Source organism: Piliocolobus tephrosceles, chromosome 18 (assembly GCF_002776525.5).
Source record: "Piliocolobus tephrosceles isolate RC106 chromosome 18, ASM277652v3, whole genome shotgun sequence".
NCBI lineage: Eukaryota > Metazoa > Chordata > Mammalia > Primates > Cercopithecidae > Piliocolobus > Piliocolobus tephrosceles.
Genome location: NC_045451.1, coordinates 60451609 through 60474334, shown reverse-complemented (window position 1 = coordinate 60474334; position 22726 = coordinate 60451609). Strand labels below are relative to the sequence as shown.

Sequence of the window (22726 nt, the reverse complement as noted above, 5' to 3'; positions counted from 1 at the left end):
GTATTTTCCAAAACCCATTTTTTTTCTTACTTCATCCATTTGGCTACTTCACGAAAAGCAGAAAACTTTATATTCCTAATTTGTATTTCTAATAGCAAGAAATTATTATTATTATTATTATTGTTATTATTTTGAGACAGAGTTTCATTCTTGTTGCCCAGGCTAGAGTGCAATGGTGCAATCTCAGCTCACTGCAATCTCCGCCTCCTGGGTTCAAGCAATTCTCCTGCCTCAGTCTCTCGAGTAGTTGGGATTACAGACATGTGCCCAGCTAATTTTTTTGTATTTTTAGTAGAAACAGGGTTTTTCCATGTTGGTCAGACTGGTCTCAAACTCCCGACCTCAGGTGATCCACCCACTCAGCCACCCAAAGTGCTGGGATTAATAAATTATTATTCTTTTCTCCTTGCTATTGCAGCTACTCTAAACTGTACAGTCTAAAGAATGGATTTCTCTTTTTTCCATCAAAAAAAGGATTACAATTAGAACAAAATACACTGAGTGGTAGATACCACGTATATACAATGATCAAAATTCAAACCAAACACTTAAGATGTGTAGATTTAATTGTATAAATAATACCCCAACTTTAAAAGTTCATATTAATCACAATTTCATAAAAAGGTTGAATGAGAATATACATTTGAAGGAGTATTTGAAGAAATAAAACCAACAACCAGCTTTTCAAAAAATAAACAAATATTACAAGGGAAAAAAATAGATCCAGGGAGAACCTAGGGATTAAAAGATACTAAAAGGACATACCAACCAATGTAATATATAAACCCTAATTCAAACAAATAAACATAGGAAATCATGAGCTATTTGGCAAGCTTTTAACTCTGATGGAAAACTTGATTTCAATAATTAATTCATTTATTGAATGTGTAGTTATATTATTTAAGGTACTTTTATGTTTAAAACAGGAATAATCTTTGGCCAGGCACAGTGGCTCACACCTGTAATCCCAGCACTTTGAGAGGCTGAGGAAAGCAGATCACGAGATCAGTAGATCGAGACCATCCTGGCTAACACAGTGAAACCCCGTCTCTACTAAAAATACAAAAAAATTAGCTCGGCGTGGTGGTGCACACCTGTAGTCCCAGCTACTAGGGAGGCTGAGGCAGGAGAATTGCTTGAATCTGGGAGGCAGAGGTTGCAGTGAGCCAAGATAGCACCACTGCACTCCAGCGTGGGTGACAGAGCGAGACTCCATCTCAAAACAAAACAAAACAGGAGTAATCTTCATCTTTAAGAAATAAATATTTAGAGGTGGGACACGGTGGCTCACACCTATATCCCCAGCACTTTGCGGGGCTGAGGTGGGCGGATCACCTGAGGTCAGTTTGAGACCAGCCTGCCTAATCTGGTGAAATCTCGTTTCTACTAAAAATATATTTAAAAAAAAAAAAAAAAAAAAAAACCTAGCCGGGCATGGTAGCATGTGCCTGTAATCCTAGCTACTCGGGAAGCTGAGGCAGGAGAATCATTTGAACCCAGGAGGTGGAGGCTGCAGTGAGCCAAGATCATGCCACTGAACTCCAGCTTGGGCAAACAAGAGTGAAACTCCATCTCAAAAAAAAAAAAAAGAAAAGAAAAGAAAAGCAATACATATTTAGAAATACATACTAAAGTAATAACATGATGCCTGAGTTTACTTCAAAGTAATTGGGAAAGTTAGATGAAGATGATTATCCATGAATTGTTGAAGGCAGGTGATCAGTACAAAGGAGTTCATTACTGTGTGTGTGTGTGTGTGTGTGTGTACTGCATTAAACTTGTTTTGGAAAATTCAAATTGCCTATTGTCAAAACTGTACCAATGGCCCAAGGTTTGTTCAAGCATCATTTATTTAGAAGGAAAAAATAAAGGCCGGGTGCGGTGGTTCACGCCTGTAATCCCAGCACTTTGGGAGGCTCAGGCAGATGGATCACGACGTCAGGAGATCGAGACCTTCCTGGCTAACGCGGTGAAACCCCATCTCTACTAAAAATACAAAAAATTAGCCAGGTGTGGTGGTGGGCGCCTGTAGTCCCAACTACTCGGCAAGCTGAGGAGAGAGAATGGCGTGAACCCGGGAGGCGGAGCTTGTAGTGAGCCAAGATCGTGCCACTGCACTCCAGCCTGGGGGACAGAGCAAGACTCCATCTCAAAAAAAAAAATTACTGGTCAGTCAGGCGCAGTGGCTCATGCCTGTAATCCCAGCACTTTGGGAGGCCAAGGTGGGAGGATCGCCTGAGGTCAGGAGTTCGAGACCAGCCTGGCCAACATGTTGAAACCCCGTATCTACTAAAAATACAAAAATTAGCCAGGCTTGGTGGCAGGCACCTGTAGTCCCAGCTACTCAGGAGGCTAAGGCGGGAGAATCCCCTGAACCCGGGAGGCAGAGGTTGCAGTGAGCCAAGATCACACCATTGCACTCCAGCCTGGGTGACAGAGCAAGACACTGCCTCAAAAAAAAAAAAAAAAAAAAAAAATTACTAAAGGAATTTGAAAAATAGGCATTTTAATAGTAATTTAAAAAGTTAAGTTGAGGCCGGGCACGGTGGCTCATGCCTTTAATCCCAACACTTTGGGAGGCCGAGGCGGGTGGATCTCCTGAGGTTAGAAGTTTGAGACTAGCCTGGCCAACATGGCAAAACCCTGTGTCTACTAAAAATACAAAAAATTAGCCAAGCATGTGGCACATGCCTGTAATCCCAGCTACTCAGGGGACCGAGGCAGAAGGATTGCTTGAACCCAGGAGATGGAGGTTGCAGTGAGCAGAGATCATGCCACTGTACTCCAGCCTGGGTGACAAGAGCGAAACTCCATCTCAAAAACAAAAAAAAAAACAATACTGGTAAAGATGTGTGCCTAATCCATATGGCCATATAGAACTTCAAAGTGCTGAAAAGTCTTAGATATTACCACTAGTTTGAAAGTGACATACACATGGAAAAATTACCTCAATTCAATAAATATGTGCTGACTACCTACCATGTATACAAACCATTGATCTTGGCAGTATAGCATAGTGGTAAGGAGAATTTCAAAAATCAGAAAAACCTAAGATTCGAATGCAAACTCTGCTACTCACTAGCTGCACTGCTTTGGGCAAATTACTTAACCCCTTTAAAACTTGGTTTCCTCACTATAAAATAGATATAAAAACAGGCCTGGTGCAGTGGCTCACACCTATAATCCACACTTTTCAGAGGTAGAGGAAGGAGGATCACTTGAGCCCAGGAGCTCTAAACCAGTCTGTTAAGAGCAGCATGGTGAAACCCTGCTCTAATCAAAACCACCAAAAACAAAAACAAAACAGAACAAAACAAAAAACAGAAAACTACTGAGAAGCTAAATGAGAAAACACTATAAAATGTTGACCATTGGGCCTAGTACTCAATATGTACTCAATATGTACATATATATAATATAATATAATATAATATGTACTCAATAAATAACAGTTCCTATTATTACAGCAACTAAGCATTTTAGTTGGTTTAGCAGGTTTTGGTTTTGGTTTTGAGAGAGGGTCTCACTCTGTTGCCCTGGCTGGAGTGCAGTGGTGCAATCAAGCCTCAATGCAGCCTCAACCTCCTAGGCTCAAGCAACTGTCCCAAGTCAGCCTCCCAAGTAGCTGGGACGACAGGCATGCACCCCAACACCCAGGTGATTTTTCTATTTTTTGTAGAGACAGGGTTTTGCCATGTTGCCCAGGCTCATCTCAAACTCCTGAGCTCAAGTGATCCTCCCGCCCTGGTCTCCCAAAGTGCCAGGATTAAAAGTATGAGCCATCGTGCCTGGCTGGTTTAGGTTTTTAAATCTTCAATGCCTTCATGCCTTACAAGGTCATTCATGATCTGGTCCCCCATCTACCTCTTTCAGCCTTATCTCTTGCAGCTTTTCCAATACAACACAGTCACAAGTCATAATGAAATATTTGTCTGACCTTTCACATACTGCTCTTGGCCTGATAATGCCTTTGCTCTATACCCTTCTGAGCTCAAGGGACTCCTACTTACCCTTTCTGAATTTATTAAGTGCTAACCTGACTTTTCCAATCTTTGTCATATGTCCTTGCTGTATGCTCTATAGAGTACCCTGTATATCCTAAAATACTACTGTAGCATTTTCCACACTATTTAAATGTTTACCCATTGTCCCTTGCACTGATCTGTGAACTTACATAAAAGATCTTTATAATAATTTTTAAAAACAAGGTCGACAGTTAATAAACGTTTAAGAAATAAATAAACCTCGGAAAAAATTATCACATAAGATACTGCTGTCACTGCTTACAGATTTGAAATAAAAAACTAAAGAGTTAATATGCTATGGTCATACAACTAGTAAATGGCTCATTAGGAAACCACATCCCTATAGTTTAAGCTTTCTTTTCTACTATGCCACACCGACCTCAAGCATCTTATAAATCTAATAGGAGAAACTATAGTATACAAATGTCTTTAATACAAAGTGCAATGAAGTATATGCTTGAAAGGAAGTTTTTCTTGATTCTAAAATAAGCTTTATTCATTATACTTCAACGTTTCTGAATCCAAAATCAGTCTATCAATATGTATATTTAATATATTTCTTAATTCTCAAAGAAACAACTATCAAATTGAAGCAGGAACCTATAAGAAAAGGCAAAATGGCCGGGCGCGGTGGCTCACGCCTGTAATCCCAAAACTTTGGGAGGCTGAGGCAGGCGGATCACGAGGTCAGAAGATCCAGACCATCCTGGCTAACACAGTGAAACCCCGTCTCTACTAAAACTGCAAAAAAATTAGCCGGGTGTGGTGGTGGGCGCCTGTAGTCCCAGCTACTCGGGAGGCTGAGGCAGGAGAATGGCGTGAACCCGGGAGGCGAGCTTGCAGTGAGCTGAGATCCGGCCACTGCACTCCAGCCTGGGCGACAGAGCAAGACTCCGTATCAAAAAAAAAAAAAAGAAAAGAAAAGAAGGTATTTCCCTGGGATTGAAAGGCACGTATAAAAATGGGATGGCGGCCGGGCGCGGTGGCTCAAGCCTGTAATCCCAGTACTTTGGGAGGCGGAGGTGGGCGGATCACGAGGTCAGGAGATCGAGATCATCCCAGTACTTTGGGAGGCGGAGGTGGGCGGATCACGAGGTCAGGAGATCGAGATCATCCTGGCTAACCCGGTGAAACTCCGTCTCTACTAAAAAAATACAAAAAACTAGCCAGGCGAGGTGGCAGGCGCCTGCAGTCCCAGCTACTCAGGAGGCTGAGGCAGGAGAATGGCATGAACCCGGGAGGCGGAGCTTGCAGTGAGCTGAGATCGGGCCACTGCACTCCAGCCTGGGCGACAGAGCAAGACTTCGTCTCAAAAAAAAAAAAAAAAAAAAAAGGGATGGCATTCTTGGTGGTGGGAACGCTAAGAACTAAAAAATAGAGGAAGGCCAGGCACAGTGATTCATGCCTGTGATCTCAACACTTTGGGAGACCAAACAATTGCTTGAGCCCAGGAGTCGGAGACAAGCCTAGGCAACATAGTGGGACCCTGTCTCTACAAAAAAGTAGAAAACTTAGCTGAGTGTGACGGCACATGCCTATAGTCTCAGCTACTTAGGAGGCTGAGGCAGGAGGATTGCTTGAGCCTGAGAAGTTGAGGCTGCAATGAGCCATGATTGCACCACTGCACTCCAGCCTGGGTGACCAAGTTAAGATCCTGTCTCAAAAAACAAAAATAAAAAGGCGAGGAGGGTGGTGGATCATGACTGTAATCCCAGCACTTTGGGAGGCCAAGGTGGGAGGGCTGCTTGAGGCCGGAATTTCAAGACCACCAGGCCAACATAGCAATATCCATCTCAAAAAAATTTTAAAAATTTAAAAATTGGCCAGGCATGGTATCTCACCCCTGTAATCTCAGCACTTTGGGAGGCCAAGGCAGGTGGGTTGCTTAAGCCCAGAAGTTTGAGACAAGCCTGGGCAACAAAGCAAGACCTTATCTCTACAAAAAGTAAAATAATCAGCTGGGCATGGTGACACATGCTTGTAGTCCCAGCTACTGTGGAGACTCAGGCAGGAGGATTCCCCTGACCCAAGGAGTTCAAGGCAATGGTGAGCTCATCATACCACCGCACTCCAGCCTGGCCAACAGAGCAAGACCCTGTATCTTAGGGGAAAAAAAAAGGAAAGAAATAGAAATCTATTCCCTCCTTATTAAGAGCTACAGAGTTTTCTGAAGGATCAATGTGTCTGGGTCTTTTAACCATTAACTCCAGTATTTTGATCTCAAAAACTGCATTTCCATAAGATAGTGTCCTAGAAGTAGAATCATTTAACACAACTTGTTTGTAAAGGCTGTTTCTTAATATAAAACCCCGCTTTAATTTTTGAGACCCTATCTCTAAAAAGAAAACAAACCCCAAAATGCCATTTGAGTACCCATCTCACCCAGCATTCCTGCTTTGACCCTGAATACGGTATCTGGACTGCAGAAATCTACTTTAGGACCATGATGTTACAACTGTGAAGCACAAGAGTCAACACACTAAGGACAGCAGAGTGCTGACTGAGAAATGGCCAGCATTCACGATGACATTATTGAACTGCTAGATGGAACCACCCTGACATGACACACCTCCAGACTTTTTTTTCTTTTTTTGAGACAGAGTCTCACTCTGTTGCCCAGGCAGGAGTGCAGTGGCATAATATCAGCTCACTGCAATCTCCGCCTCCAGGATTCAAGCGATTCTCATGCCTCAGCCTCCCAAGTAGTTGGGATTACAGGCAGACACCATCACACCCGGTTAATTTTTGTATTTTCAGTAGAGATGGGGTTTCACCATGTTGGTCAGGTTGGTTTCAATGTATGTATTTGGGAGTTCTGCTCCCAACTAGGATAAAGAAGGTCAAAGGCCGGGCACGGTGGCTCACACCTGTGATCTCAGCACTTTGGGAGGCCAAGGCAGGTGGATTACCTGAGGTCAGGAGTTCAAGGCCAGCCTTGCCAATGTGCTGAAACCCTATCTCTACTAAAAATACAAAAATTAGCTGGGCATGGTGGTACATGCCTGTAATCCCAGCTACTTGGGAGGCTGAGGCACGAGAACTGCTTGAACCCAGGAGACAGAGGCTGCAGTGAGCCAAGATCATGCCACTGCATTCCAGCCTGGGCAACAGAGAGAGACTCCATGTCATAAAAAAAAAAAAAAAAAAAAAAAAAAAAGAACGTCACAAAAAAGATTACTGTGCCTATTGTAGTAAGAAAACACCCAATAAATGAAAAAGTATGTGTTTTTAAAGACACTAAGGTACAGAAACAAAATGTCTAAATGAACTGATTTTCAGAAATGAACCAGCCCTTCCTAAGTGAGCAGAGACCAGTAGCCATTTTTAACCCTAAGATGTTGACTATGTCTGGGAAACATGGGTGAACAAGCAAGCCTGCAACACGCAGAGAACAAGGAAAAAGAGTCTCAGCAACTTAATCAACATAACTGGGGGAACTGGGTCAGTTACGAACCAACAGTCATCAACTTTTTAGATAATCAGATATTATTTAGTTAACTGACCCAATTTTCCCATTACGATGATTAAGTGAACTTCTACTAGAACATCTAAACCTTACAACTACATGAATATTTCTCACAAGATATGCCTGGGTCAGACCCAATAAAAAGTCAAATGGGAAGAATTATGATACTTTTTTCTCTTAAGTCATCTTCAAATATTAAAGAATCCTAAAAATCTCTTTATTAGGATTTACATATTAAGCACTTTTCAACTGGTAGCAACAATATCCCAGTATATAATAAATACTTTATTCGATGTAAATCTCATCTCAAAGGTCATTTGGACTTAGCAAATACATTGGGTTCATCAGTATTGCTTATGACTTTAAAAGACTCATGGTCCAAATTCCACTCAACCTCTACAGCCAAAATTAAACAAAGCCAACAAGTCTATTACTGAAAAATGTTATCACAATGTACATCTCTGGGAGTTCTGCTCCCAATTAGGATAAAAGAGGTCACAAAAGATCACTGTATCTGTGTAATAAGAAAACACCCAATAAATGAAACAGCATGTGTTGGCCGGGCACGGTGGCTCACGCCTGTAATCCCAGCACTTTGGGAGGCCGATCACAGGCAGATCACGAGGTCAGGAGATCGAGACCATCCTGGCTAAAACAGTGAAACCCCACCTCTACTAAAAATACAAAAAATTAGCCAGGCATGGTGGCAGGCACCTGTAGTCCCAGCTACACGGGAGTCTGAGGCAGGAGAATGGTGTGAACCCGAGAAGCGGAGCTTGCAGTGAGCCAGGACGGTGCCACTGCACTCCAGCCTGGGCGACAGAGCGAGATTCCGTCTCAAAAAAAAGAAAAAGAAAAGAAAAAGCATGTGTTTTTTAAAAGACACTGAAAAGGTGTAGAAACAAAATGTCTAAATGAACTGATTTTCAGAGATGAACCAGTCCTTCCTAAGTGAACAGAGACCAGTAGCCATTTTTAACCATAAGATGTTGACCAAGTCTGGAAGCATGAGTGAACAAGCAAGCCTGCAACAGACAGAGAACAAGGAGAAGAATCTCTTGCTGGAACAAAGAGAAACCAACCAGAATTATGTGGCCTGGCATGGCAGACTGAAATCTGAAGAAACTCCAAATACAGCAACAATTATCTACCAACTCTCTCCCATGGGACAACTGCACCGTTGGGCTGGAAGGTATAGAGAGTTTTAGTGTTGTGTGGAGCTTAGATCCCCAATCTCAGTTGCAGAGAGACACCTAATACTAGAACAGAAAACTAAAGTTTCAAACCCAACTCTGACCTGACCCAGTTCAATTTTTAATTAGATCTAAGTAATCAGCCTCTCACCATAGTTAACTGACAAAAGAAAACAGAAAGTGCTCATGGGTAAGGGAAAGGATACTATCTACTTCAATCTCTACTATTTCTTCACACACAATCTCCAATGTACAATAAAAATTTACAAAACCAGATAGGAAGACTCAATATTAAAAGGTCAGTTCTTCCTGATTTAATCTATAGATTCAATGCAATCCTAATAAAAATCCCAGCAGGCTATTTTGTAGATATTGACAAACTAGTTCTAAAATTTGTACTGAGAGGGAAAAGACTTAGAATAGCCAACACAAAATTGAAGAACAACAAAGTTGGAGGACTGACACTATCCAATTTCAAAACCTACTATAAGGCTAGTTATCAAGCATGGGGGTAGTTACCCCCAAGCTGCTGTTCTTGAGATAGTGAGTTCTCACAAGATCTGATGGTTTTATAAGGGAAGGTTTTCCCCCTTTGCTCGGCAATTCTCTCTCCTGCCACCATGTGAAGGAGGACAAATCTGCTTCCCCTTCTGCAATGATTGTAAGTTTCCCAAGGCCTTCCTAGCCATGCAGAACTGTGGGTTAATTAAACCTCTTTCCTTTATAAATTACCCAGTCTCAGGCAGTTCTTTATAGTAGCATGAGAACGGACTAATACAGTGGTATTGGTATTAGTGGTATTGGTATTATTGGTATTGGTATTAGTGGTATTGGTATTATTTCAACAGATCGATGAAACAGGACAGAGAGCCCAGAAATAGACTCACATAAAAATAGTCAACTGATCTTTGATATAAGAGCAAAGGCAATATAATGGAGAAAAGACAGCCAACAAATGGTGCTGAACTGGATATCTACATGTAAAAGTAACCTAAAGACAGACCTCGCATCCCTCACAAAAATTAACTCAAAATGGATCTAAACATAAAATGCAGAAATTTAAGATAACATAGGAGAAAAACTAGATGACCTTGGGTATGGCAATGACATTTTAAGTATACGAAAGGCACAATTCATGAAAGAAATAACTGATAAACTGGACTTCATTAAAATTTTAAATGTCTGCTCTTTAAAAGTTACTGTTGGCCAGGCACGGTGGCTCACACCTGTAATCCTAACACATTGGGAGGCAGAGGCAAGAGAACTGATTGAGCCCAGGAGTTTGTGACCAACCTGGGCAATATAAGGAAACTTCATCTCTACAAAAAATTTAAAAATTAGTCAAGCACGGTGGTGTACCCTTGCGGTCCCGGCTACTAGGAAGGCTAAGATAGGATGATTGCTTGAGCCCAGGAGGTCAAGGATAGAGTGAGCACTGATCACACCACTGCACTCCAGTCTGCGTGAGAGAGCACAACTTTGTCTCAAAAAAGAAAAAGCGTATAATAAAAAGTATTTTTTGGACTGGGCATGGTGGTTCTTGCTTGTAATCCAGCACTTTGGGAGGCCAAGGCAGGTGGATCACTTGCATCCAGGAGTTTGAAACAAGCTAAGATGACACAGCGACACTCCATTTCTATTTTTATTAAAAAAAAAACAAAACAAAACTTTTTTTTGAAAAAGATACTGTTAAGAGAATGAGAAGACAAGCTACAGGCTGGAAGAAAATACTTACAAAATAAATATCTGATTTAAAAACTGTTAACCTGGTTGGGCATGGGGGCTCACGCCTGTAATCCCAGCACTTTGGAAAGCTGAGGCGGGCAGATCACCTGAGGTCGGGAGTTTGAGACCAGCCTGACCAACATGGAGAAACCCTGTCTCTACTAAAAATACAAAATTAGCTAGGCATGGTGGCGAATGCCGGCAATCCCAGCTACTCGGGAATCTGAGGCAGGAGAATCGCTTGAACCCGAGAGGCGGAGGTTGCAGTCAGCCGAGATTGCATCATTGCACTACAGCCTGGGCAACAAGAATAAACTCCACATCAAAAAACAAACAAACAAGCCGGGCGCGGTGGCTCAAGCCTATAATCCCAGCACTTTGGGAGGCTGAGACGGGCGGATCACGAGGTCAGGAGATCGAGACCATCCTGGCTAACACGGTGAAACCCCGTCTCTACTAAAAATACAAAAAAAAACTAACCGGGCAAGGTGGCGGACGCCTGCAGTCCCAGCTACTCCGGAGGCTGAGGCAGAAGAATGGCGTAAACCCGGGAGGCGGAGCTTGCAGTGAGCTGAGATCCAGCCACTGCACTCCAGCCCGGGCGACAGAGCAACACTCCATCTCAAAAAACAAACAAACAAACAAAAACACACACACACACAAAAAAAACTGTTACCCAAAATACCCAAAGAACTCTTAAAACTCAGAATAGCCTGATTAAAAAATTAAAATTAAAATAAATAAAATAAAAAATGGGCAAAGGACCTCACCTAAGAAGATATGCAAATGGAAAATAAGCACATGAAAAGATATTCCGTATCATATATTAATAGGAAATGCAAATTAAAACAGTAACATACCACTACAAGCCTATTAGAAAGGCCAAACCCAGAATACTGATAACGCCAAATTCTGGTGAGGATATGAAGCAAGGCAAACTCTCATTAATTGTTGGTAGAAATGCAAAATAATACAGCAACTTTGGAAGAGAGTCTGGCAGTTTCTTACAAAACTAAACACACTCTTACCATACGATCCAGCAATCAAGCTTCTTGGTATTTACCATCAAGGGCTGAAAACATGTCCTCACAAAAACCTGTACACAGCAGCTTTATGCATAATTGCCAAACTTTGAAGCAACCAAGATATCCTGCAGTAGGTGAATGGATAAACTATGATACAACCAGACAACGGAATATCACACAGAGCTAAAAAGAAATGGGCTTTCAAAGCCATAAAAAGACATGGGAGCCCAGCTCAGGGGCTCATGCCTGTAATCCCAACAATTTGGGAGCCCAAGGCAGGTGGATCACTTGAGGTCAGGAGTTCAAGACCAGCCTGGCCAACATGGTGAAACTCCATCTCTACTAAAAAAATTAAAATAAAAAATTAGGCCGGGCGTGGTGGCTCATACCTGGAATCCCAGCACTTTGGGAGGCTGAGGGGGCAGATCATTTGAGGTCAGAAGTTCAAAACTAGCCTGGCCAACATGGTGAAACCCTGTCTCTACAAAAAATACAAAAATTAGCCAGGAGTGGTGGCGCACAACTGCAGTCATAGCTACTTAGGAGGCTGAGGCAGAGAACTGCTTGAATCCGAGAGGTGAAGGCTGCAGTGAGCAGAGATCACGCCACTGCACTCCAGTCTAGGGGACAGAGTGAGATTCCATCTCAAAAAAATAAAATAAAATAAAATAAAAAATAAAAAATTAGCCGGACGTGGTGGCACACGCCTGTAGTCCCAGTTACTCAGGAGGTTGAGCAGGAGAGCTACTTGAACCTGGGAAATGAAGGTTGCAGTGAGCAGAGATCACGCCACTGCACTCCAGACTGTGTGACAGAACAAGACTTCATCTCAAACTAACTTACTAAATAAAGACATGGGAGATGTTTAAGTGCATATTACTAAGTGAAAAAAGCCTATCAGAAAAGGCTACATGGTATATTATTCCAACTCTGACATTCTAGAAAAGGTAAAGGAGACATTAAAAAGACCAGTGGTTGGCAGGGGTTAAGGTAGGAAGAAGGGGTAAATAAGCAAAGCAGAATTTTTAGCACAGTGCAACTATTCTGCATGATACCATAATGGTGAAATAGTGAATACATGTCATTATACATTTCTCAAAACCCACAGAATATACGAGAAAATCCTAATATGAAATACATACTCTGGGAAATAATGATGTGTCAATGTAGGTTCATAAATTATAACAAATATACCACTATGATAAGGGATGTTGACAGTGAGGGAGTCTGTGCATGTGTGGAATTAAGGAGTACATGGGAACTCTCTGTACTATCTGCTCAATTTTGTTGTGGATCTAAAACAGGTCTAGGCCAGGCGTGGTGGCTCACACCCACAATCTCAGCACCCTGGGCAACAAAACCAAACCCCATCTCTACAAAAAACTTAAAAATTAGCCAGGTGTGGTGGCACTCGCCTGTAGTGCCAGCTACTCAGGAGGGTGAGGCAGAAGATCGCTTGAGCCCAGGAGGTTGAGGCTGCAGTGAGCCATGATTGTGCCCCTGCACTACACCCTAGGTGACAGAGCAAGACACTGTTCCAAAAGGAAAAAGAAAAATTAGCCAGGCCTGGTGGCCTGTGCCTATAGTCCTAGCTACACAGGAGGCTGAGACAGGAAGATTCAGCCCAGGAGTCTGAGGTTACAATGAACTATGATAGCACCACTGCATTCCAGCCTGGGCAACACAGCAAAACCCTGTCTCAAAAAACTAAAACAGGCTGGACGAAGTGGCTCACACCTATAATCCCAGCACTTTGGGAACTCAAGGTGGGCAGATAGCTTGAGCTGAGGAGTTCAAGACCAGTCTTGGCAACATGGTGAAACTCTGTCTCTACAAAAAATATAAAAATTAGCCAGGCATGGTGGCACATAACTGTAGTGCCAGATATTCAGGAGGCTAATGTGGGAGGATTGTTGGAGCCCAGGAGTCTGAGGCTGCAGTGAGCTATAATTGTGCCACTGTACTCTGGCCTGAACAACAGAGTAAGATCCTGACTCAAAATAAAAATAAAATTTAAAAATCAGAAAAAAAATCTCTAATCCTGCTCTACTACTATTATCTTTTCTCTAATGCCCAGTTTCCTCTTTTTCCTAATCATATTGAAAAGAAATAAAGAAAAAGTATACAGAATTAAATTATATGCACTTAAATTTCACATAAAAAAAAAGGTTAAGCAAGAGTTACTAGATCATGGTTTCCCTAAATCAAAAATTTAATCACATGTAACTTCTTTCCTCAGCTTTCTGTAGCAGCACTATCCAAGAGAACGATCTGTGTGATGATGCAAACATTCTATACATATACCACATAACACAGTAGCATCTAGAAATGTGTGGCTTTTAAGCACTGGATAGTATGGCTGAAGAACAGCATTTTTAATTTCATGTAGCCTAGTGGCTACTTCACAGGATAGCACAGCTCTGTAGCCAATGAGAGATCTGTCAACTCTCTCTCTTTTTTTTTTTTTCTTGAGACGGAGTCTCGCTCTGTTACCCAGGCTGCAGTACAGTGGTGCGATCTCGGCTCACTGCAACTTCCGCCTCCTAGGCTCAAGCGATTCTCCTGCCTCGGCCTCCTGAGTAGCTGGGATTATAGGTACAAACCACTACATCCGACTAATTTTTGTATTTTTAGTAGTGATGGGGTTTCACCATGTTGGTCAGGTTGTTCTCAATCTCCTGGTCTCAAGTGATCCACCCACCTCGGCCTCCCAAAGTGCTGGAATTACAGGCGTAAGCTACTGTGCCTGGTATTGCCAACTCTTTCTCCAAAGTTTCTCATCAATGTTCTTTCCTATTTCTACCAATGTCATAGTAATTCGGCACTATACACACCTAATATGTATACTACTCTCTATATATGCCATCGAAATATTAATTATCTCCCTACACTTCATCAAAATATTGTTTTAATGTTATTTAAATTTTTATCATTCAAAATGTTCAGGATTCTTCAAAACGTAAAAGAATAGAAAGAATAAAGTCCATACAGCATTCAAAATCAAAGTATCACAATTTGACTTGATTGTATTTTTCTAGTCTCATTATCCACAAAAATCCTGATTCAGTAAAAAAGATCTACTCATTATCCCTCACAAAAATGTTAAGCTTTCTCTTGCTTTAGTTGTACTGTTACCAATCATAGATGAGTATGTTCATTTTAAAAGTCAAATCTTAACTTTTTCCTGTCTATGAAAACAAACGATTCTGACCACTTCTAAGTTGCAAAGCTAACATCTGATTTATTTACTTAAATATTTAATATTGATTTATTGCTTTAATGGTTACTTAGATCTTTTATTAAGTTTTCATTTCTTTCAGACTTTGTTCCTAAACTTGAAGGGCATAGCCCAGAGAGTAGTGCCCTCCACACATCATTCACTCAGATGTGAATTAATTCAAAGGAGTTAAAAAGGATAATACAGGAAAAAAGGACTGAGTTTTTCTCTGCCAAGAACCCATACATTGTTCTTTAGCATTACTAACAGCTCAAAATATAGCTGAGTTCCTGATAGGTTTCTGGCAGTTTCCTGGCCTTGCAACGTGGCTCAACACACCAGGGGAGAGAACTCATGCTTTCTCTTCACATCTTTAGGGAACAGTACCTTAGTTCTGAAAGGAAACTGAAGTAGTTTCTTAGGTCTAAACCAGAGTCCAGGCTCCACCTGAAGCATTAAGAGGTTTCTTCCTACATAGTTTTTTGGGCTTTTTTGTTTTTTTCTGAAATAGGGTCCTGCTCTGTCGCACAGGCAGTGGTGCAATCTTGGCTCACCTCAACCTCCCGGGCTCAAGCCAACCTCCCAAGCTCAAGTGATCCTCCTGCCTCAGCCCTGCCGAGAAACTGGGACTACAGGCACATGCCACCATGCCCAGCTAACTTTTTTTGTACAGATGGGGTTTCACATGTTGCCTCGGCTGCTTCCTAGTTTCTAATAAGTCAAATAAAATTCATTTCCCCAAATGGTGTCAGCACGCAGATGGCGTAAAACGAAAGAATATGGTGAGAAAAAATTATCTACATTTTAACCTTTTGAAAATAGGATTTTTAGCTATTTCCAACTGTCATCAGATTATTAATCTGCCTGGAAAAAATTTTTACCCAAAGAAAAAGGTAATTATCTTATTTTCTACAGAATGTTTGATTAAAATTTTGGCCAGGCGCAGTAGTTCATGCCTGTAATTCCAATATTTTGGGAGGCTGAGGTGGGTGGATCACCTGAGGTCAGGAGTTTGAGACCAGCCTGACCAACAAGGTGAAACCCCATCTCTACTAAACATACAAAAATTAGCTGGGAATGGTGGCGTGCACCTGTAGTCCTAGCTACTTGGGAGGTTGAGACAGGAGAACTGCTTGAACCCAGGAGGTGGAGGAGGCAGTGAGCCAAGATCACACCACCGCACTCTAGCCTGGGTGACAGAGCAAGACTCCGTCTCAAAAGAAAAAAAAAAATTTTTAAGTAAAACTAGTTGTTTCTAATTTATTCTATTTTTAGTCTTAAGCAAAACAAAACTTTATTTTCAGTTCCTGATATTGTCCATTTAACATGAATTAACACCAGAGCACCAAATGACTTCTATATACTTCTCACAGACAAACCTAACAGATAAAATTGGCATTAAATAAAATTAGATATTTTGTCAAGCATTTGTGAGTACTTCATGTCTATGAAAGTCATAAAATGAAAAGCCCAATAAATGTTTTAAAGTCACAACCCAAAATCTAGAACTGTGATCACAGTAGAACAACTTTAAGATAGGTACGTTTTCTTCTTCTCTCCATACACTACGGAATACCACAATGTTTTGGAAGAGTCTCTTCCTTAGACTATGTACACCTACATTTGAAAACAGCAAAAGATAAGAATATCGACCTTGATAACAGCAAAGGATGGCCAACAGCTAAACTCAATTCCTTCTCTTGAGCTTATTTCAAAAATGAAAAAAAATAACCCATGGCTCTGTCCCATCAAGTGGGGGTTGGAGGAGGGGTCCGGCTGGGGCAGGAAATAATCTTTCCTAGGTTGCTACAATGCTTTGCAGCTTTGCAAGAGAGCCAGCATTTGTTTGGAAGATGACGACTTCACCTTGTTCCACAAATCTACTGCCCTTGGCATCTTGGAAGAGTAGAGCAGATATTTCTAGATTTATTTATTTACTTTTCCTCTCAGAAATTAAGAATTTTCCTTAAGGTGAAGAATTAAGACTTTAAAATCGAATGCTTTTATAATTTCAGGAAACTAAATGATCACCAGAATTAAATAATGTACACTGAGTAGAATTTACTTGAACTAACTTCTTCTATGAGGTTTGTATATAAAATACACTGAATTATTTTTCTATAATTTAGCTACTTGATAGAACTATTTTTTTTTCCCACAATGCAAGGATATTAACATAGTCAAATTGAAAAAGTACAAATTTCAAACGATAAAACAACATCTAGCTATAGATATTCTATGTCCATGCACCTTATATTTGATTAAGTGGTAGGAGGGAGTGTGTGGAAAAGTCAGATGAAATAAGAAATATAAAGGATGACCACAGGTAGAGAACCGAAAAAGTAAAAACTCACCCTATCCTGGGTAGTAGGTGGATGAATGAAACAATGAATACAAACCTTTCAACCGAAGGTAAGTATTAACACAAGCATACGAATTTAACGGAGGCCAATAAAGACCTTTAAATAATCCAGTATCTGGTACCTATATAAAGATTTATATGAAATGAATTGGTGATCTCAGTTCAGATATCCTGGAGGTCTTATTAATGTGAGTGTACAGTACTGAAGGTAACATGTATATAATAAAAAGAGATTCCATTTCAGATATGGGTAAACAGCAATTCAATTAAATTACTATTTTCACAAGATATCTGAAATGGTTCAAAATTGTTAAAAAAAACTTTGCTATTTCCACAAATATTAAATAATACCCATTATGCCTAAAATGCACTTACATTAAAAAATAAATTTTGTACTAAAACAGATTTACTCTGTGGGAATTTTGTTTTTTTTTTTTTTGTATACTACAAATTCTGAGATCTTAATTTTCTAGAATTTTTCCTTTTTAATTTTATAAAGAAAAACCCTCATGATAACAAAGAGAAGGTAAAGGAAATCTCCAAACAACCTACTTGGTATAATACCTATCACGATCAATCTCCATACATAAAACTGTGACAAGAAATATAAATATTAAGTAGATTTATCAATAGTAAATAATTATTGAAATCAAAGGAAATTTTTTTTAAAAAAATACAAGTTAAATAACATTACTTCTGACAAGTACAATCACTACTCTAGAAAAGTAAAATTTAAATTCAAAATCCCACAACATAAACCAGTCAGAATAAATTAGCTGGTTTTTATGTTTGGCTTTGTTTTTAAAAAGCCAGTATACACACTACATGTGCTTTGTACATATTATTGTCTCTTAAAAACATAAATTTTTCAGTGATTTAAACTTGGCAACTCATCTCAGTAAGAGACCGACCTAATTATCTGATTTTTGCATTTTAGAATTCACAAATTTCACTTACCACATATTTTACAGCACTTATAAACTGATTGTGGAAAAGCAGATGCTGTGTTTCATCTTCTGGATTTGAAGCTGTATACAGCATTCCACAAACATTACAAGAAACTGCTCCAAATCTTTTTTGTCCTGCATCCTATTTATAAAAAACACACAAAAGTTTTTTTCCTCCCAAAAGAATTATTCCAGAACATCAGCCTCTAAGGCTACAGTGTGAGCATAAAGTGAGAATTGTTTAATCTACAATGAATAACATTCAGTGTTAATGACTAAAAATTACATGCTAATCTCTGAAATCTGCATGTGATTTTATTAACGTTTCCATTTTAGTAACCTGATCCACAGCATATAACAATTTTTTAAAAACTGACAAATAGCTTTAACATTACAAACTTAGTCCTAAAGCCCCAAACAGTAAATACTCTATGAATGAGAACCAATATATATTTCATATTTGTAATAATTATACTACTAGCGTGTAGAGGAAAAAGTTTTTTTGATACAGGGTCTGTGTCACCCAGACTGGGACTACAGGCATGCGCCACCATGTCTGGCTAATTTTTGTTTGTTTTTGTTTTGAGACAAAGTCCCACTCTGTCACCCAGGCTGGAGTGCAGTGGCGCGATCTTAGCTACTGCAACCTCTGCCTCCCAGGTTCAAGTGCTTCTCCTGCCTCAGCCTCCCGAGTAGCTGGGATTACAAGAGTGTGCCATTGCACCTGGCTAATTCTTTGTATTTTTAGTAAAGATGGGGTTTCACCATGTTGACCAGGTTGGTCTTGAACTCCTGACCTCAGGTGATCCACCTGCCTCAGCCTCGCCAAGTGCTAGGATTACAGGCATGAGCCACCATGCCTCGCCACCTGGCTAATTTTTATATTTTTTGTACAGAGAGAATTTTACCATGTTGCCCAGGCTGGTCTAGAACTGAGCTCAAGTGATCCGCCTGCCTCAGTCTCCCAAAGTGCTGGGATTACAGGTGTGAGCCACTGTGCCCAGCTAGACTCTTTTTTATTTTTATTTTCAATTTGAGACAGAGTCTTGCTCTGCCACCCGAGTAGATGGGATTACAGGCACCCACCACCAAGGCCAGCTAATTTTTGTATCTTTTAATAGAGATCGGGTTTCACCATGTTGGCCAGGCTGGTCTCCAACTCCTGACATCAGGTAATCTACCTGCCTCGGCCTCCCAAAGTGCTGGGATTACAGGCATGAGCCACCGCGCCTGACCCACTCAGTTTTTTACTGTCTTAAAAGTCTGGGGGGCCAGCTGAGGTGGCTCATGCCTGTAATCCCAGCACTTTGGATCACGAGGTCAGGAGTTCAAGACCAGCCTGGCTAACATGGTGAAACCCTATCTCTATCAAAAATACAACAAATAGCCAGGCATGGTGGTGCGCGCCTGTATCCCCAACTACTTGGGAGGCTGAGGCAGGAGAATCACTTGAACCCAGGAAGCAGAGGTTGCAGTGAGCCGAGATCATGCCACTGCACTCCAGGCTGGGTGACAGACCGAGACTCCATCTCAAAAAAAAAAAAAAACACAACAACAACAAAATAAGCCTGTACTCAACAGTTTTTTCTTCTCGCTCTGTCGCCCAGGCTGGAGCACAGTGGCGTGCAATCTCGGCTCAGTGCAAGCTCCGCCTCCCAGGTTCATGCCATTCTCCTGCGCCTGCCACCACACCTGGCTAATTTTTTTGTATTTTTAGTAGAGACAGGGTTTTTCACTGTGTTAGCCAGGATGGTCTTGATCTCCTGACCTTGTGATCCACTCACCTCGGTCTCCCAAAGTGCTGGGATTACAGGCGTGAGCCACGGCGCCCAGCCCCCCAAAAATTTTAAGGCCAGGCGTGGTGGCTCACACCTGTAATCCCTGCACTTTGGGCAGGCAGATCGCTTGAGGTCAGGAATTCAAGACAAGCCTGACCAACATGGTAAAATCCCGTCTCTACTAAAAATGCAGATGCCAGCCCACAGAACTATAAGCCAAATAAACCTCTAAAAATACAAAAATCAGCCAGATATGGCAGCATGCGCCTATAGTCCCAGCTACTAAGGAGGCTGAGACAGGAGTTGCTTGAACTCAGGAGGCAGAGGTTACAGTGAGCTAAGATTGTGCCACTGCCCTCCAGCCTGGGTGACAGAGTGAGACTCCATCTCACACACACCCACAAAAAATTAACAATTAGCTGTGTGTAGTGATGCATGCCTTTTAGTCCCAGCTATTCAGCCGGCTGAGGTGAGAGAATCACTTGAGCCTGGGAGGCTGAAGCTGCAGTGAGCTGTGATCATGCCATTGCACTTTAGCCTGGGTGACAGAGTGAGACCCTATCTTTAAAAAAAAAAAAAAATTCTACTGATTATGCTGACTGTAACTACATTAAATGTTCCTAGTACTCTGGGTGCCTTAATTTCTTTATATTCATTCTTTCAAGTTAGATTTTTAATCAATCAAAATATCTCTTTTCCAATTTATCTGCCTGTAATTAAAATGTAATTTTAAAATAATGTATTCTGCAATACAGATATTTAAAATCATTTTATACATTAAGTTCCATGTTACTATTTTTTTTTTTTTGAGATGGAGTATTGCTCTTGTTGCCCAGACTGGAGTGCAAAGGCACAATCTCAGCTTACCACAACCACAACCTCCACCTCCCGAGTTCAAGGGATTCTCCTTTCTCAGACTTCCAAGTAGCTGGGATTACAGGAAAGTGTTATTATGCCCGGCTAATTTTGTATTTTTAGTAGAGATGGGCTTTCTCCATGTTGGTCAGGCTGATCTCGAACTACTGACCTCACATGATCCGCCCACCTCAGCCTCCCAAAGTGCTGGGATTACAGGCGTGAGCCACTGCGCCCGGACAAATTCCACGTTATTTTAACATTTAAATCAACTACTGTAAGAAGGTACTGATCAAATGACAAATCTAAGAAAGTAACAGATGTGAAATAAAGTATCATAATTTGCTATGAAACTAGAAGTATGAAAACAATTATTGTTAGAAGACAGAGTCACTATTTAAGAAAGGGGTTGTAATAATACCAGGAATATTTTTCTTTTTCTTTTCCTTTTTTTTTTTTTGAGACGGAGTCTCACTCTGTCACCCAGGCTGGAGTGCAGTGGCACTCCCGGGTTTACGTCATTCTCCTGCCTCAGCCTCCCAAGTAGCTGGGACTACAGGTGCCCGCCACCTCGCCCAGCTAGTTTTTTGTGTTTTTTAGTAGAGATGGGGTTTCACCGTGTTAGCCAGGATGGTCTCGACCTCCTGATCTTGTGATCCGCCCGTCTCAGCCTCCCAAAATGCTGGGATTACAGGCTTGAGCCATGGCGCCCGGCCACCAGGAATATTTTTCTGAGACACAGTCTCGCTCTGTTGCCCAGGCGGGAGTGCAATGGCACGATCTCAGCTCACTGCAACCTCCGCCTGCCAGGTTCATGCAACTCTCCTGCCTCAGATTCCCAAGTAGCTGGGATTACAGTAGTCTGCCATCACGCCTGGCTAATTTTTGTACTTTTAGTAGAGACAGGGTTTCACCATGTTGGCCAGGCTGGTCTCAAACTCCCGACCTCAGGTGATCCACCCGCCTTGGCCTCCCAAAGTACTGGGATTATAGGTGTGAGCCACTGTGCCTGGTATGGGAATATTTTTCATAATAAAATTTATTATGACAAAAAGGTTGTTTGGCAAAAGTGAATGAATTTATTCTTTAAAACCTTGCATAAATACAGTGCTGCTATGATTTTGACATGATTTGTCTCCACCAAAATTTATGGGGAAATTTGATCTACAATGTGACAGTGTTTGGAGGTTGGGCTTAGTGAGAGGTGCTTGAGTCATGGAGGTGAATCCCATACAAATAGGTAAATGTCCTCGAATGCCCTCCTGCTGGGATGAACAGGGTTAAAAAAAAAAAAAAAAAAAAAGAGGCTAGCTTCCTTGGTTTCTCTCTTGCTTCCTCCCTTACCACGTGGTCTCTCTGCACATGAGCTCACTCCCTTTCGGCATTCATCCATAAGCTGAAGCAATCTGAGACCCTCAACAGATGCAGATGCCACCCTATAGAACCATAAGCCAAATAAACCTCTTTTCTATAAAAATTACCAACCTCAGATATCGTATTACAGCAATACGAAATATACTAAGATGGTTTTAATGATTCACCAAAATGATCAAGTTGTATACTTACTATAATCAACTGTTTTTCATCAGTTTTCCCTGCTTCTTTTAGTTTCAAGTCCTTTGGAATTGTTATCTCCAAATGGGAATTACACTTAGGCAAAGAATGATTTCGTGGAGTCTCCCTTAAAAAAATAAAATAAAATTACTAAATGTTACAGATCCAAGTCATTTCAAATCATTGGAGGAGAAAAAATAACTTATTTTCTACACAAAACTGATAAATTTCAACTTCAAGAGAGGGAGAAAAACCTTTTAAAAATCAAGGGGCAGGCCTGGCACGGTGGCTCATGCCTATAATCCCAGCACTTTGGGAGGCCAAGGCAGGCAGACTGCCTGAGCTCAGGAGTTCGCGACCAGCCTGGGCAACACGGTGAAATCCCATCTGTACTAAAAAAACAAACAGCCGGGCGCGGTGGCTCAAGCCTGTAATCCCAGCACTTTGGGAGGCGGAGACGGGCGGATCATGAGGTCAGGAGATCGAGACCATCCTGGCTAACACGGTGAAACCCCGTCTCTACTAAAAATACAAAAAACTAGCCGGGCGAGGTGGTGGGCGCCTGTAGTCCCAGCTACT

The 22726-nt window shown here is 41.3% G+C and overlaps 1 protein-coding gene across 1 annotated transcript in view; it reads right to left on the bottom strand.

Moving 5' to 3' along the window:
• The window catches only part of ESCO1 (establishment of sister chromatid cohesion N-acetyltransferase 1), a 69012-nt gene that overhangs the window by 14629 nt on the left and 31657 nt on the right, over nucleotides 1–22726 (bottom strand). Inside the window, exons 5-7 of the mRNA XM_031934505.1 lie at nucleotides 22361–22380; nucleotides 22160–22274; nucleotides 17971–18102 (exon numbers count right to left, since the gene is read on the bottom strand). Of these exons, the coding sequence (XP_031790365.1) occupies nucleotides 17971–18102; nucleotides 22160–22274; nucleotides 22361–22380 (267 nt within the window). The remainder of the gene's footprint in view (nucleotides 1–17970; nucleotides 18103–22159; nucleotides 22275–22360; nucleotides 22381–22726) is intronic.